Source organism: Nerophis ophidion, linkage group LG25 (assembly GCF_033978795.1).
Source record: "Nerophis ophidion isolate RoL-2023_Sa linkage group LG25, RoL_Noph_v1.0, whole genome shotgun sequence".
NCBI classification, from domain to species: Eukaryota; Metazoa; Chordata; class Actinopteri; order Syngnathiformes; family Syngnathidae; genus Nerophis; species Nerophis ophidion.
This window is the reverse complement of record NC_084635.1, coordinates 17,527,487-17,545,327: the sequence shown is the minus strand read 5'-3', so window position 1 is coordinate 17,545,327 and position 17,841 is coordinate 17,527,487. Positions and strand designations below refer to the sequence as shown.

Below are 17,841 nucleotides of genomic sequence, written 5' to 3'. Positions count from 1 at the left end.
TTTTTTTCAGTTTTTACCTCAGCAGTAGAAGACAGGTTACGTCTGATATTGAAGTTTTTCAATTATGGAAAAGCTACTTGGTAAATGTGCAAACTTTTGTAGTAAGCTAAGCTACAGTTTGCTCAGTGGCCTTGTGGTTAGAGTGTCCGCCCTGAGATTGGTAGGTCGTGAGTTCAAACCCCGGCCAAGTCATACCAAAGACTATAAAAATGGGACCCGTTGCCTCCCTGCTTGGCACTCAGCATCAAGGGTTGGAAATGGGGTTTAAATCACCAAAATTATTCCTGAGCGCGGCCACTGCTGCTGCTCACTGCTCCCCTCACCTCCCAAGGGGTGAACATGGGGTTGGGTCAAATGCATAGGGTAATTTCACCACACCTAGTGTGTGTGTGACTATCAGTGGTACTTTAACTTTTTAACAAGTTACTCTCGATTAAATGTAGCTAAACTACAGGGGAAGCTATCCCCAGAGAATTGTAGCAAGCTACACGGCAAAAGTAGCTTGCTACATTAAAGCAACATTTTACGACATATCTATGGGCCCACATGTATAATACCAATGTTAATGTAACTGAGAGTGTACACATTACTATTAACTATCTGTAATTTAGCTGGAGACACCCTACAACACAGGTATCGAACTCAAGGCCCGGGGGCCAAATCTGGCCGCCACATTATTTTAAATAATATTTGTTGATAACATGCTTAATCTTTTCTTACTAAACATATTTGTTCTTTTCCTTTTGACATTAAAAATCATGTACTGGAGGCAATTGCATATATATTTTTAAATTCAATACTATCACAATCTAAATACAATATTAATGTATTCCAATTTTTTATTTTTTGTTAAAAAAAAAAAAAAAGATAAAAAATACATTACATAAAAAAATATCAGCTTGACTTATGATTTCAAAACAAATTATCAATCAAATTGTAGACTAAAATTGACAATAGATTTGACCGTAAAATCAACTTTGGTACGTTTTATTTTCATATACAGTCAGACACTAAAACATTAAAAAACAAACTAAAAAAACATTAAAACAAGATTTTACGGTAAAAAAACAACAACCTGGCAGCTCTGTTGCTTGAATTTTTGTCAAGGCACGTGCACAATCCAGCATGTCATCTGCTGGCACCTCCACCAGAAGTGCGCCGGGACACACCCCTGCTCGCTCTGCACGCATCGCGGACACGCCCTGCAAGGCTGCAGACAATTGTCAATGGTTCTGATGAGGGCAGGCAGCATAAAGTCCAGTGCCGGAACGTAGTTCACTCTTGCAGTAAGCATCCCGTCTCTGGCTTCCCTCCCCTTGCACTCTCTTTGTGCCTTCCCTGTTCCTGTGTCTTATGTCCTTTGTGTTTCCAGTAGTGCTTCCCCTGTTTCCCGTGATCGAGCTGTGTGCCTCGACTTCCCTCTGGATTCCGGACTGCCTCCCCCATTCCTCGACCCCTGCTTGGACACAGACCCCGTTGCTTCTCTCCAGCCCCCGACCGCTTGCCTGCCCACGGACTGCCTTCTCGACTTGCTCCTTTTCTTCTGACGAAGGATTCATCCAACACTGTTTTCCAGACGTAGCGAGGAACTGTAGTTACTGACAGAGGTTTCCTGAAGTGTTCCTGAGCCCATATGGTGATATCCTTTACAAGCTGCTGTGGCTTTTTGATGCAGTACCACCTGAAGGATCGAATGTCTGTAATATCATCGCTCATGAGCATTGATTTCTCCAGATTCTCTGAACCTTTTGATGATATTACAGACCATAGATGGTGAAATCTCTAAATCCCTTGCAATAGCTGGATGAGAAATGTTTTTCTTGGAACTCTTCGACAATTTGTTCACGCATTTGTTCACAAAGTGGTGACCCTCGACCCATCTTTGTTTGTGAATGACTGAGCATTTCATGGAAGCTGCTTTTATACCCCATCTTGGCACCCACCTGTTCCCACTTAGCCTGTTCCAAAAAAGCGTTTAATGAGCACACCTCAACTTTCTCAGTTTTTTTTACCACTTGTGCCAGCTTTTTTGAAACATGTTTCAGGCATCACATTCCAACTGAGCTAATATTTGCAAAAAATAACGTTTTTCAGTTCGAACGTTAAATATCTTGTCTTTGCAGTCTATTCAATTGAATATAGGTTGAAAAGGATTTGCAAATCATTTTATTCTGTTTTTATTTACCATTTCACAAAGTGCCAAATTCACTGGTTTTGGGGATTGTAGATGATTTAACTAAAATACAAAAAAAGACCAAACTTGTGTGTTAATTGGAGGACATGTAGATGTGAAGAAGAAGACATTTAGAAGTGAATTATATTTATATAGCGCTTTTCTCTGGTGACTCAAAGCGCTTTTACTGTACATAGTGAAACCCAATATCTACGTTACTTTTAAACCAGCGTGGGTGGCACTGGGAGCAGGTGGGTAAAGTGTCTTGCCCAAGGACACAACGGCAGTGACTAGGATGGCGGAAGCAAGGATCGAACCTGGAACCCCTCAAGTTGCTGGCACGGTTGCTCTACCAACCGAGATATACCAGCCCAGATTAGATGCAAGCTGATATAAAGTGATATTTGTTTTTTTTTTGGCTGATATCAGATGGAGACACTCCTAATTACAATGTTAAAGGCCTACTGAAATGAGATTTTCTTATTTAAACGGGGATAACAGGTCCATTCTATGTGTCATACTTGATCATTTGGCGATATTGCCATGTTTTTGCTGAAAGGATTTAGTAGAGAACATCCACGATAAAGTTCGCAACTTTTGGTGCTGATAAAAAAGCCTTGCCTTTACTGGAAGTAGCAGACGATGACGTCACCCATGTGAGAGGTCCTCACATTGTTTATAATGGGAGCCTCCAGCAGCAAGAGCTATTCGGACCGACAAAGCGACAATTTCCCCATTAATTTGAGCAAGGATGAAAGATTTGTGGATGATAATATTGATAGTGAAGGACTAGAAAAAAAAAAGGCGATTGCATTGGGACGGATTCAGATGTTTTTAGACACATTTACTAGGATAATTCTGGGGTAATCCCTTATCTTTCTATTGTGTTGATAGTGTTTTGGTGAGACTATGTAGTACCTGATAGTCGGAGGGGTGTGTCCACGGGTGTCTTGAGGCCAGTGTCTGAGGGAAGTCACGGCAGACACAAGGACGGCGCAAACTCCACAGATGTCCGGTAAGAGGCGACTTTTTAACACAATTTTCTCACCGAAACCTGCCAGTTGACAAGTGGTCGGGAACCATGTTCGCTTGACCGCTCTGATCCATAGTAAAGCTTCTCCTCCGGGAATTTTAAAGGGGAACATTATCACAATTTCAAAAGGGTTAAAAACAATAAAGATCAGTTCCCAGTGGCTTGTTGTATTTTTTGAAATTTTTTTCAAAATTTTACCGGTCCCGGAATATCCCTTAAAAAAAAGCTTTAACGTGCCTTTTTTTCGCTCTCTGCCAAGACACTATTCATTTTCCTGTGACGTCATACAGTGCTGCCAATACAAACAAACAATGGCGAATAGCACAGCAAGATATAGCGACATTAGCTCGGATTCAGACTCGGATTTCAACGGCTTAAGCGATTCAACTGATTACGCATGTATTGAAACGGATGGTTGGAGTATGAAAGTATTGAAGAAGAAACTGAAGCCATTGAGCGAATAGCTATTGACGCTATTCATAGCCATAGCATGGCCGAATAGCTGCGTTAGCATTGCCGGTAAACGATCAGGACTTTGGCATCTTGTGACACTGGAGCAACTTAAATCCTTTTAATTGGTAAGTGTTTTTTTTGCATTAAATGTGGGTGGAAGGAAACGTAATATAGTTGCAAATGCATCTGCAGATTATCCATACATCTCTGTGCCATGTCTGTCATCGCCGGTAAATAGCATGTTAGCATCGATTAGCATAGCATGTTAGCATCGATTAGCTGGCAGTCTTGCCGCGACCAAATATGTCTGATTAGCACATAAGTCAATAACATCAACAAAACTCACCTTTGTGATTTAGTTGACTTTATCGTTGCAAAGGCATCTGCAGGTTATCCATACATCTCTGTGCCATGTCTGTCATCGCCGGTAAAATGTCCACTTTGGCATCTTCGGGCCAGTGGTGCAACTTGAATCCCTCCCTGTTAGTGTTGTTACACCCTCCGACAACACACCGACGAGGCATGATGTCTCCAAGGTTCCAAAAAATAGTCGAAAAAACGGAAAATAACAGAGCTGAGACCCGGTGTTTGAAATGTGTTCGAGGAAATTAAAATGGCGGCTGTATTACCTCGGTGACGTCACGTTCTGACGTCATGGCAAAAAGAGCGATAAACTGAAAGGCGTTTAATTCGCCAATATTCACCCATTTAGAGTTCGGGAATCGGTTAAAAAAAGATATGGTCTTTTTTCTGCACCATCAAGGTATATATTGACGCTTACATAGGTCTGGTGATAATGTTCCCCTTTAAACAAGGAATCACCGTGTGTTTGTGTGGCTAAAGGCTAAAGCTTCCCACCCCCATCTTTCTATTTTGACTTCTCCATTATTAATTGAATAAAGTGCAAAAGATTCAGCAACACAGATGTCCAGAATACCGTTTAATTGCGCGATGAAAAGAGACGACTTTTAGCTGCAAGTAGTGCTGCGCTAATATTTCCTGACAGTCCGTGACATCACGTGACGTTTTCAACAATAAACTCCGCTGGAAATTTAAAATTGCAATTTAGTAAACTAAATTGGCATGTGTTGCAATGTTAATATTTCATCATTGATATATAAATTATCAGTCTGCGTGGTCGGTAGTAGTGAGTTTCGATAGGCCTCTATGATCCTAAGAATGTACAGTAAGACAAAGACAATCTCCTTTTGTTCAATACATTGCAAGTTTATTCATAATCACGTCACAACTCTCCTCATGTTACTCGTCATAAAAATCCTAAAATGGAACCATTCCAATTCAAACATCGTCAATCATGGGTCAGAACTGCAGGCACAAGCTTTAAATGTAATTTCTACGGCAAAACCAACTCCTTCTGCCTAAACTCTTCAACTGTACACAAACAAGTCGTTCTGTATTATCTAAGTATCCATATATGTGAACCATCCTAAATCTAGACACTTCTTTTTTAAAAAGGTGGCGCTGTAGCTTCAAACCAGGTCCCGGTTCAGAGAGCCGTGTCCTCAGAGCCAAAGAGCAGGGTGGCGATGGCTCGGCAATCAGCCTCGGAAGCGTTCCCATCGAAATTCGCGGGCAGGATGTCGGCGTCAAACTCTTTCCAGTAGTTGTCCAGCTCCTCCCCGTGAACAAACACCTGAGGACCAAGGTACCCGTTAGCGCCGTTAGGACTGGGTTTGGGGGTGGGGATTAGTTCCCTTCATACCCGTTCAAGCAGCTTGCTCTTCATGAAAGGCTTGACCACGTTGTAGGTGGTGGTGAAGTACCAAGGCTGGTGAGTCACGTGGACCGCCTTGAAACGGGCCGGGAAGGAATCCTGCAGGCAAAAATGTTCTTGAATCAAATTTAAAAAAGTAATGGGTACTTTTCTGTGTTATGTCCGACCTGAAGCATGTCCACCATCTTCTTGAGCTCGGCCGGTTTAATCCCTGAGGCGTGCTGCATGGTGAAGCCCTTGAAGTTCTCGATCAGGACAAAGCCGTTGATCTGAGTCTCCTCATTCTCAAGCAGCTTCTCCAGGATCACGCAGTAGGCTCTCAGGATCTGACACATCGTTGGGGATAATCAGACATTTTGGGGGGGGGGGGGGCAGATGCTGTCAGGGTCTCACTCCAGATGTGCGGATCGATACTAAAATATTAGTGATACCAGATTTGTATGCTCTAATATCGATCCTCGAACCAAAATATCAATACTTTTTGTACTTTAGATCAGGGCCGTCCAAATTTTTCCCACCAAGGGCCACATACTGAAAAATCAATGAATGCGGTAGCCATATTGATATTTTTATATAAAAACATGCTAAAGCAGATATTGTATTAGCTTTCTTTTATTGGTAACTAAGTATATTATTAATAATTATAAGTTAGAACATTTCAGCTGTTTCTCATTACATACCCATTTTTTTGCTCCGTTTTCTAATATTTTTACTGTGTATATTTCCCTCATGTGAGAATAGGATTAAAATATCAATAGTACAAATAAACTGGTGTGTCAAAAATTCTTCCTGTATGAAAAAAAATATACTTACTTACATATTCGGTTTATTATGGTTGTAATTTTCCAAATAATTCATTTGTTAGAATTATTTTATTTGATAATTAACAAGCCACATTTTGTTTATATTTTAAGTGTATTTTTTGTTTTCCACCCAAGGGCCGTATACTGAAAGGTCAAGTATGTGGGGGATGTTTAAAACATATATATATATATGTATATATATATATATATATATATATATATATATATATATATATATATACATATATATATATATATACATATATATATATATATATATATATATATATATATATATATATATATATATATATATATATATATATATATATATATATATATATACATATATATACATATTGTATTTCCTTGAATTGCCGCCGGGGCGCTAACTAATTTAAAACCTCTTCTCACTTCTGCGCTTACCAAAGGCATGTGGTAAAAGTAAGCATGCGCTAATTATTTTAAAACCTCTTCTCACTCCGGCACTTACCAAAGGTATGCAGTAAAAATTTGAGTGTGATGTAAGCTTGGACCTTAAATCCTTAATCCTTAATCTTCTTCCCTTTATGCAATTTCAAATTACCGCAATTGAAATCAGTCTCCTTCATTTTGAAAATGACGACAGAGCAAGTGTCACTTGTGATGTCACAAGTTTGACCAGGCGGTAAAACTAAGCATGCGCTAATTATTTCGGGAAGCGAGTTTGACCCGGCAGTAATTCAAGGCAGGCGCAAACTATATGCCCTGCGGCAATTCAAGGAAATACGGTGCGTGTGTGTATATATATATATATATATATATATATATATATATATATATGTGTGTGTGTGTGTATCAGTGACGTGCTGTCAGGGGAGGCAAGTGAGGCAGTGCCTCACCTGCCACCAGGTGGTTTAACCATGAGCTGTTTCAAAACACAAAGTATGTTTTCATGGAGGATAGCTATTGCCGCTTCAGATACAAATACAGAAAGGTAAGATACACTCACAATACTTGATTTATTTTGTTAAAAGCAAATGGGACCAAAAAGTATTTAATAACAATTTTATTAAATACTTTTTGGAACCATTTATCATATCCTAATATCATTATGATAACGTTTTCTTGTAACTCTAATGTGCATCCTAAATCAACAATGACTAAAGCTGCACATATGAATTTAAGTAAAAAGAAAAAAAGAAGAAAAAAAAGTATGCATGCCTCACCTGGTGTTTAGTTCACCACACGTCACTGATGTATATATATATATATATATATATATATATATATATATATATATATATATATGTCATGTCTTGTGATCATGTTTTGTTTAGTTATGTTCTGTTTTGTTTAAGACTCCATTGCTTCCTGTTTTTTCACTCCCTTGTTTTGTCGCCATGGTTACTTATTGTGTTCACCTGTCTCTGAATAGTGCCCGCCCACTCACCTGCTTCCCGAGCACTAATCAGAGGCAGTATTTTGTCGGTCAGTCAGACTGGCGTCATTGTTCTTTTCATGCTCTGTTCATGCCAAAGTTCATGCTGCTCTCTTCAAGCCAAAGTAAGTGTTGTTTGTTTTATGTTCATAGTTTACGTTAAAGTGTTAGTGTTGTTCCCTATAGTCAAGTTGTGCCGCCGCTGTGAGCGCTTTTTGTTTGTACTTTTTTAGTCAAATTCAAATCATGTTTTCACCTGCAAGCCATGTCCCGAGTAGTCCGTCTGCCTTCCTGGGAGAACGACCCTGCTGCAAGCTGCGACCCCCCCCCCCCATCTTGACAATATCTATGTATATATACACACAAACCCCGTTTCCATATGAGTTATGAAATTGTCTTACATGTAAATATAAACAAAATACAATGATTTGCAAATCCTTTTCAATCCATATTCAATTGAATGGACTACAAAGACAACATATTTGATGTTCAAACTCGAAAACTTTTTTTTTTTTTTGCAAATAATTACCGTAACTTAGAATTTAAGTTAAGTTAGAACTAGCCAGCGCCAGGCTGGATGATCCCTGTACACATAGCAATTTTCGTAGAATAATACACAACTCACAAAATGTTTTTTCTACTGTGTCTATGACTACGTCAGAGTTAGACATGCGTTCTACTGAGGTGGCAAATTATGATGCGTTCAGTTTATCGCAGCGCCAAGTAGACAATCTGAAAATTCCCGTCATATCAATTCCTAGATATGGTCGTAATTATTTTAAGTACACTGCGCATAATAAACGCAACATTATTAATATTGCTACGACGGATAATTTCATCAACAACTCCTTAAAACAGCCCACTACCTATAATATGGGCTTTCTAAACATCAGATCTTTGTCTCCCAAAACCTTATTAGTCAATGAGGTCATTAGAGACAACAACCTTAACGTCATCGGTCTTAGCGAAACCTGGCTTAAACCAGACGACTTTTTTGCGATAAATGAGGCATCCCCTCCTAACTATACGAATGCGCATATTGCCCGTCACCTCAAAAGGGGAGGGGGTGTCGCACTAATATACAACGAAAACTTTAACTTTAGTCCTAACTTAAATAATAAATATAAATCGTTTGAGGTGCTTTCTATGAAGTCTGCCACACCTCTGCCTCTGTGCCTGGCCGTTATCTACCGCCCCCCAGGGCCCTATTCGGACTTTATTAGTGAATTCTCAGAGTTTGTTGCTGATCTAGTGACGCACGCCGATAATATAATTATAATGGGGGACTTTAATATCCATATGAATACCCCATTGGACCCACCGTGCGTGGCGCTCCAGACTATAATTGATAGCTGTGGTCTTACACAAATAATAAATGAACCGACGCATCGCAGCGGTAATACGATAGACCTAGTGCTTGTCAGAGGTATCACCGTCTCCAAAGTTATGATACTCCCGTATACTAAAGTAATGTCCGATCATTACCTTATAAAATTCGAAGTTCAGACTCATGTTCGGCAAGCTAATAAGAATAATAACTGCTATAGCAGCCGCAACATTAATGCTGCCACAACGACGACTCTTGCGGACCTACTGCCCTCGGTAATGGCACCGTTCCCAAAGTATGTGGGCTCTATTGATAACCTCACTAACAACTTTAACAACGCCCTGCGCGAAACCATTGATAGTATAGCACCGCTGAAGTTAAAAAAGGCTCCAAAAAGGCGTACGCCATGGTTTACTGAAGAAACTAGAGCTCAGAAATTATTATGTAGAAAGCTGGAACGCAAATGGCGCACGACTAAACTTGAGGTGCACCATCAAGCATGGAGTGATAGTTTAATAACTTATAAACGCATGCTTACCTTAGCTAAAACTAATTATTACTCAAATCTCATCCGCATTAATAAAAACGATCCAAAATTTTTGTTTAGTACAGTAGCATCGCTAACCCAACAAGGGACTCCTTCCAGTAGCTCCACCCATTCGGCAGATGACTTTATGAAGTTCTTTAATAAGAAAATTGAACTTATTAGAAAGGAGATTAAAGACAATGCGTCCCAGCTACAACGGGGTTATAGTAACACTGATACGATTGTATATACGGCGGATACTGCAAATATCCAAAATAGTTTCTCTCGTTTTGATGAAATAACATTAGAAGGATTGTTACAACGTGTAAATGGAATAAAACAAACAACATGTTTACTTGACCCACTTCCTGGGAAACTTATCAAGGAGCTTTTTGTATTATTAGGTCCATCAGTGCTAAATATTATAAACTTATCACTTTCCTCGGGCACTGTTCCCGTTGCATTCAAAAAAGCGGTTATTCATCCTCTCCTTAAAAGACCTAACCTCGATCCTGACCTCATGGTAAACTACCGACCGGTGTCTCACCTTCCCTTTATTTCGAAAATCCTCGAAAAAATTGTTGCAGAGCAGCTAAATGAGCACTTAGTGTTTAACAATCTATGTGAAACCTTTCAATCCGGTTTCAGGGCAAATCACTCGACTGAGACAGCCCTCGCTAAATTGACTAATGATCTATTGCTAACGATGGACTCTGATGCGTCATCTATGTTGCTGCTCCTCGATCTTAGCGCTGCTTTCGATACCGTCGATCATAATATTTTATTAGAGCGTATCAAAATACGAATTGGTATGTCAGACTCAGCCCTGTCATGGTTTAACTCTTATCTTACTGATAGGATGCAGTGCGTCTCCTATAACAGTGTGACCTCGGACTATGTTAAGGTAGCGTGTGGAGTTCCCCAGGGTTCGGTCCTTGGCCCTGTACTCTTCAGCATCTACATGCTGCCGCTAGGTGACGTCATACGCAAATACGGTATTAGCTTTCACTGTTATGCTGATGACACCCAACTTTACATGCCCCTAAAGCTGACCAACATGCCGGACTGTAGTCAGTTGGAAGCGTGTCTTAATGAAATTAAACAATGGATGTCCGCTAACTTTTTGCAACTTAATGCCAAAAAAACGGAAATGCTGATTATCGGTCCTGCCAGACACCGACCTCTATTTAATAATACAACTTTAACATTTGACAACCAAATAATAAAACAAGGTGACTCTGTAAAAAATCTGGGTATTATCTTCGACCCAACTCTCTCCTTTGAGTCACACATTAAAAGCGTTACTAAAACGGCCTTCTTTCATCTCCGTAATATCGCTAAAATTCGCTCCATTTTGTCCACTAAAGACGCCGAGATCATTATCCATGCGTTTGTTACGTCTCGTCTCGATTACTGTAACGTATTATTTTCGGGTCTCCCCATGTCTAGCATTAAAAGATTACAGTTGGTACAAAATGCGGCTGCTAGACTTTTGACAAGAACAAGAAAGTTTGATCATATTACGCCTGTACTGGCTCACCTGCACTGGCTTCCTGTGCACTTAAGATGTGACTTTAAGGTTTTACTACTTACGTATAAAATACTACACGGTCTAGCTCCAGCCTATCTTGCCGATTGTATTGTACCGTATGTCCCGGCAAGAAATCTGCGTTCAAAAGACTCCGGCTTATTAGTGATTCCTAGAGCTCAAAAAAAGTCTGCGGGCTATAGAGCGTTTTCCGTTCGGGCTCCAGTACTCTGGAATGCCCTCCCGGTAACAGTTCGAGATGCTACCTCAGTAGAAGCATTTAAGTCTCATCTTAAAACTCATTTGTATACTCTAGCCTTTAAATAGACCTCCTTTTTAGACCAGTTGATCTGCCGCTTCTTTTCTTTCTCCTATGTCCCCCCCTCCCTTGTGGAGGGGGTCCGGTCCGATGACCATGGATGAAGTACTGACTGTCCAGAGTCGAGACCCAGGATGGACCGCTCGTCGGGACCCAGGATGGACCGCTCGCCTGTATCGGTTGGGGACATCTCTACGCTGCTGATCCGCTTCAGATGGTTTCCTGTGGACGGGACTCTCGCTGCTGTCTTGGAGCCACTATGGATTGAACTTTCACAGTATCATGTTGGACCCGCTCGACATCCATTGCTTTCGGTCCCCTAGAGGGGGGGGGGTTGCCCACATCTGAGGTCCTCTCCAAGGTTTCTCATAGTCAGCATTGTCGCTGGCGTCCCACTGAATGTGAATTCTCCCTGCCCACTGGGTGTGAGTTTTCCTTGCCCTTTTGTGGGTTCTTCCGAGGATGTTGTAGTCGTAATGATTTGTGCAGTCCTTTGAGACATTTGTGATTTGGGGCTATATAAATAAACATTGATTGATTGATTGAATTTCATGGGAGCAACATGTGCCAAAGTAGTTGGGAAAGGGCATGTTCACCACTGTGTTACATCACCTTTTCTTTTAACAACACTCAATAAACGTTTGGGAACTGAGGAAACTAACTGTTGTTCCCTTTCTTGTTTATTGTCGAGCTTCAGTCATTCAACAGTCCGGGGTCTCAGCTGTATTTTGCGCTTCATAATGCGCCACGCATTTTCGATGGGAGACAGATCTGGACTGCAGGCGGGCCAGGAAAGTACCCGCACTCTTTTTTTTTTTTTTTTCCGAAGCCACGCTGTTGTAACACGTGCTTGGCATTGTCTTGCTGAAATAAGCAGGGGCGTCCGTGAAAAAGACGGCGCTTAAATGGCAGCATATGTTGTTCCAAAACCTGTATGTACCTTTCAGCATTGATGGTGCCTTCACAGATGTGTAAGTTACCCATGCCTTGGGCACTAATGCACCTCCATACCATCACAGATGCTGGCTTTTGAACTTTGCGTCGATAACAGTCTGGATGGTTCGCTTCCCCCCTGGTCCGGATGACATGATGTCGAATATTTCCAAAAACAATTTGAAATGTGGACTCGTCAGACCACAGAACACTTTTCCACTTTGCATCAGTCCATCTTAAGAGAAGCCGGCGGCGTTTCTGGATGTTGTTGATAAATGCCTTTCACTTTGCATAGTAGAGTTTTAACTTTCACTTACAGATGTAGCGACGAAGTGTATTTAGTGACAGTGGTTTTCTGAAGTGTTCCTGAGCCCATGTGGTGATATACTTTAGAGATTGATGTCAGTTTTTGATACAGTGCCATCTGAGGGGTCAAAGGTCACGGTCATTCAATGTTGGTTTCCAGCCATGCCGCTTATGTGGATTGATTTCTCCAGATTCTCTGAACCTATTGATGATATTATGGACCGTAGATGTTGTAATCCCTAAATTTCTTGCAAATGTAATTTGAGAAACATTTTTCTTAAACTGTTTGACTATTTGCTCACGCAGTTGTGGACAAAGGGGTGTACCTCGCCCCATCCTTTCTTGTGAAAGACTGAGCGTTTTTTGTGAAGCTGTTTTTATACCCAATCATGGCATCCACCTGTTCCCAATTAGCCTGCACACCTGTGGGATGTTCCAAATAAGTGTTTGATGAGCATTCCTCAACTTTATCAGTATTTATTGCCACCTTTCCCAACTTCTTTTTCACGTGTTGCTGGCATTAAATTCTAAAGTTAATGATTATTTGCAAAAAAAAAAAAATGTTTATCAGTTTGAACATCAAATATGTTGTCTATGTAGCATATTCAACTGAATATGGGTTGAAAATGATTTGCGAATCATTGTATTCCGTTTATATTTACATTTAATACAATTTCCCAACTCATATGAAAACGGGGTTTGTATATGTGTGTGTGTGTGTGTGTGTGTGTGTATGTATATATGTATGTATGTATGTATGTATGTATATGTGTGTGTGTGTATTAGAGTGAGGATTGAAGGCGGATGCCACTTAAACTACAGGAGCAGGGTGTCTTCATGCAACATTTTTCATTTTGTCCTTGAGCCTATTACAATTGTTTAAAACACAGTTCATCAGTATTGTCTGTATAGCTAACTGGTCATTAAGCATTGCTTCGAACATGGTCACAATGTTTATTAGCTTTTTTGTATATTTTTTTATGGTTTTACGTTGTGATGGCCGTGGTATTACCTCATCAAAGGTGATTTCCTCAAGGTCCCAGTTCTCGATATTGAAGAGCAGAACCACACGGCCGTACTTGTCCCTGCTTGGCAGGACCACGGGGTAGCCCGCCTCGATGGTGCTGCGGACCGCCTCAGGGGTTAAGTTCTCAAAAAGCTCCGGGTACTCCTTCCTGAAGCGTACGTAGCCTAAAACACAAACGTCAACATTGCATCTTCTTATTGTGTGTGCACTGTTTCGGTTAAAGGGGGAACTGCACTTTTTTTAATTTTATTTTGCCCCTCAGCCATACCCTTGTGAGACAAGATCACACATCTTTGCGTGTGATCTCAATAGTGAAAAACTACTAGTAAGAGACGGCTAACACTGCGCTCTGAAAACATTCTAAAAACAACAATGCTCTATATACAGTAGATCAGTGGTCCCCAACCTTTTTGTATCCGCAGACCGGTCAACGCTTAATAATTTGTCCCGCGGCCCGGGTGGGGGTGGGGGGGGGGGCTGTCCTTTTTTTTTTTTTTTTTTTTTTTCTTTGTCATGAAAAAGGGACGTTTTTGTCATGAAAAAGGGAGGTTTTTGTGGTTTGTGCACTAATTGTAAGTGTATATTGTGTTTCTTATGTTGATTTAATTTAAAAAAAAAAAAAAAAAATTTTTTTTTTTTTGAAGAAAAATTAATAAAAAATTATTCTGCGGACCGGTACCAATCGGGCCACGTCCCGGTACCGGGCCGCGGCCCGGTGGTTGGGGACCACTGCAGTAGATGCTGTGACCTGCATGTCAACCCAGCAATGTTGGCATTGCTATTGTAAGAGCTAACTCAAGGAACTACTTTTCTGGCATTGTGACACATGGCCTTGCTCACATTGCTACTAGTTAGCTTAAGCTGCTAATAACAATGGTTGCGACCCGCCATGAAATAAAGATGGAGCTTGAACTGTGTCTGTACTAGTGTTGTACCGATACCAATATTTTGGTAAATACTTGCCAACCTTGAGACCTCCGATTCCGGGGGTGGGGTGTTGTTGGTGGCGTGGTTAAGAGGGGAGGAGTATATTTACAGCTATCCATCCATCCATTTCCTACCGCTTACTCACTTTGGGGTTGCGGGGGGCGCTGGTGTCTATCTCAGTTACAATCGGGCGGAAGGCAGGGTACACCCTGGACAAGTCGCCACCTCATTGCAGTATGTGTAGAAATCTTTATTTATAATTGAATCACTTATTTATTTTTCAACAAGTTTTTAGTTATTTTTATATCTTTTTCTCCAAATAGTTCAAGAAACACCACTACAAAGGAGCAATAATTTGCACTGCTATACAATTTAATAAATCAGAAACTGATTACATAGTGCTGTATTTTACTTCTTTATCTCTTTTTTTTTCAACCAAAAATGCTTTGCTCTGATGAAGGGGTACTGGAATTAAAAAAATGTTCACAGGGGGTACATCTCTGAAAAAAGGTTGAGAACCACTGCTCTAAAAGCCAAAGATGTTATTGTCACATATGCATGCACAGTAGATGGTAGTATTGTCCTTTTTAAGAGTGTCACAACATTGCTGTTTACGGCAGACGAACTGCTTTACGGTAGATGAAAACGTGACTGCTGTTGTTGTGTGTTGTTGCTGCACTGGGAGGACGTTAATGACACTGCCTAACAATAAACCCACATAAGAAACCCAAGAACTCGCCCTCTATCATTCTACAGTTATAACGTCGTTGGGCAGGCACTCTGTTTATATTGTGGGAAAGCGGACGTGAAAACAGGCTGTCGACACGTCACTCGGGTCCGCATGGAGCTGGAGGGGGCGTGGCCTCCAGCTACGCCTGAATTTTGGGAGATTTTCGGGAGAAAATTTGTCCTGGGAGGTTTTCTGAAGAATCCCGCCTTCCGCCCGATTGTAGCTGAGATAGGCACCAGCGCCCCCCGTGACCCCAAAGGGAATAAGCGGTAGAAAATGGATGGGTTTCCGGGAGAGGCGCTGAATTTCGGGAGTCTCCCGGAAAATCCGGGAGGGTTGGCAAGTATGCTGGTACTGTTACCAAAATGTATTTCGATACTTTTCGGTACTTTTCAATACTTTTCTAAATAAAGGGTACCACAAAAATGGCAATTTTGGCTTTATTTTAACAAAAAATCTCAGGGTACATTACACATATGTTTCTTATTGCAAGTTTGTCCTTAAATAAAATAGTGAACATACAAGACAACTTGTCTTTTAGTAGTAAGTAAGCAAACAAAGCCTCCTAATTAGTCTGCTGACCTATGCAGTAACATATTGTGTCATTTTCCATTCTAATATTTTGTCATAATTATTAAGGACAAGTGGTAAAAAATGAATTATTAATCTACTTGTTCATTTACTGTAAATATCTGGTTATGTTCTGTTTTAACTTGTTTTATCTAGCCTTCTGTTAAAATGTAAATCACTTATTTGTCACGTCTATGGGATCATGTTTTGTTTTGGTCGTGTTCGGTCTTGTTTTTTGGACACTCACTTTTTTGTTTGCTTTGTTACCATGCCAACTAATTAGTTTTCATCTTGTCCTCACGTCACGCCCCTGTCCTCATGTCTCACACCTGTTTGCAATTATCATGTCTATTATTTAAACCGGAAGTTGCTAGGAAGTCAGCATGGCGACTTTACCTCTACTCCCTTCATGCCATGCCATGCCATGCCTGCTAATCACTCTGCCCATAGTTTCCCTCCTGCTCATGCCACGTAAGTTTTTTTTTTTTTATGTCACAGTTGAGTTTTGTTTTTTTGTCTATAGTCATGCCATAGTGCTAGTGTTTGTTTTCTAGTCAAGTTTGTTCTCCGCCATTGTGCGCGCCTTTTGTTTGCTTTTTTTGTTATAGTATTAAAGATAAATATGTACTAACACTCACGTCTTGCTGGCGCTAACTTTCCTTTGCCTCGGAAAAACAATCCAAACCCCAAAGTCCACGGTTTGACATTATTCTTCTGTTGTTTGGAGGCTACCACAAATTTAGGTATCAATCCGATACCAAGTCGTTACAGGATCATACATTGGTCATATTCAAAGTCCTCATGTGTTTAGGGACATATTTCCTGAGATATTAAACATAATATACATCTTTTTTAAATGAAAAAGATTTTGTGATGCTAAAAAAATAGATGTAATCATAGTAGTATTGACTAAATACGCTCCTGTACTTGGTATCATTACAGTGGATGTTAGGTGTAGATCCACCATTGGAGTTTGTTTACATTTTTTAGAGGCGGTGTAATACCAAATATGATTCATTCGTATCACGGTACTATACCAATACCGGTATACCGTACAACCCTAGTCCTTTCAGTTTGGAAAAAGTTAATGCTCGGTTTAAATGTACGCATCTCACTTGTATGGCAGGTTGTGGCACCCATTTTGCCAACTTTAAAAATCCATACACTACCAAATTGATACTGTTTAATTCTCAAATGGAACACAGCATAAGTTCATCAAAACATCGCTCGGGAGCTTTTTTTTAAGAGGGGTGAGGATTACGCTGGTAAAGTGCTGAAAGATACAGCCATCCCGTCAGTCGGCATGCCAGTGTGACCGGGAAATGCAAGTCACTGTTTTATGTTCTTATTTGTAAGATTTCGCAATAATTCTGCAAGGCTCTTACAAAGTCTGCCATTAGTGGTGTCAAACACGGAAAGTGCTCTACAAGTTGACAGAAGTAGCGATGTTGCTATGCACTCTGTAAAATCAACGCCTCCAGGAAAGAAGTTACAGTAATGCTTAAACTGATACATTTCTGTAAATATTGCATGTTATTAGTAATGTGCCTGTAATTACATTACAAATACATCATCGGCGGTCACTCGAACGAGTATGACGATCCTTCTGGTAGGGGTGTATCTCTTTATGGAGGATGCCTGTACGTGACTTAGTTTAACGTGGGGAGACTGGTGCACACGATCCTTGACAGAATCGAGTCAGGGTCTAGTGGCATGGAGTTCAAGACAACTGGGGACCCTTTTCTGCTGCAGCCTTCCTCCGCCATCGCAGCCGTTGTGGTAGTTCTTAAATCTACCATCTTCCACCTGCTCTGCCGTTGAGGTCTTCACTGTATCCCTGGCTAGGGGGCAGTCAGGTACTAGGCCTTTGCCAAGGGCCACCTGGGGTAACGGTTGTAAAGGGGTTAACCTCCTAGTGCCTCAAGACCCCAAAGAGGAGCCTCCACTGCCGGATGCACTTTAACGTCATACTTATACACAGTATACTTACTACATTTTACTGTAAAAAACTTTGTTGGGGGATTTTGGATG

General features: G+C 40.7%; 1 protein-coding gene across 1 annotated transcript in view; it reads right to left on the bottom strand.

Moving 5' to 3' along the window:
• Positions 1-4,875: 4,875 nt before the first annotated feature.
• Positions 4,876-17,841, bottom strand: part of LOC133542956 (retinaldehyde-binding protein 1-like) — a 17,655-nt gene continuing 4,689 nt past the window's right edge. The window contains exons 5-8 of the mRNA XM_061887258.1: positions 13,569-13,747; positions 5,562-5,720; positions 5,383-5,493; positions 4,876-5,313 (exon numbers count right to left, since the gene is read on the bottom strand). Of these exons, the coding sequence (XP_061743242.1) occupies positions 5,167-5,313; positions 5,383-5,493; positions 5,562-5,720; positions 13,569-13,747 (596 nt within the window). The 3' untranslated portion in view covers positions 4,876-5,166. The remainder of the gene's footprint in view (positions 5,314-5,382; positions 5,494-5,561; positions 5,721-13,568; positions 13,748-17,841) is intronic.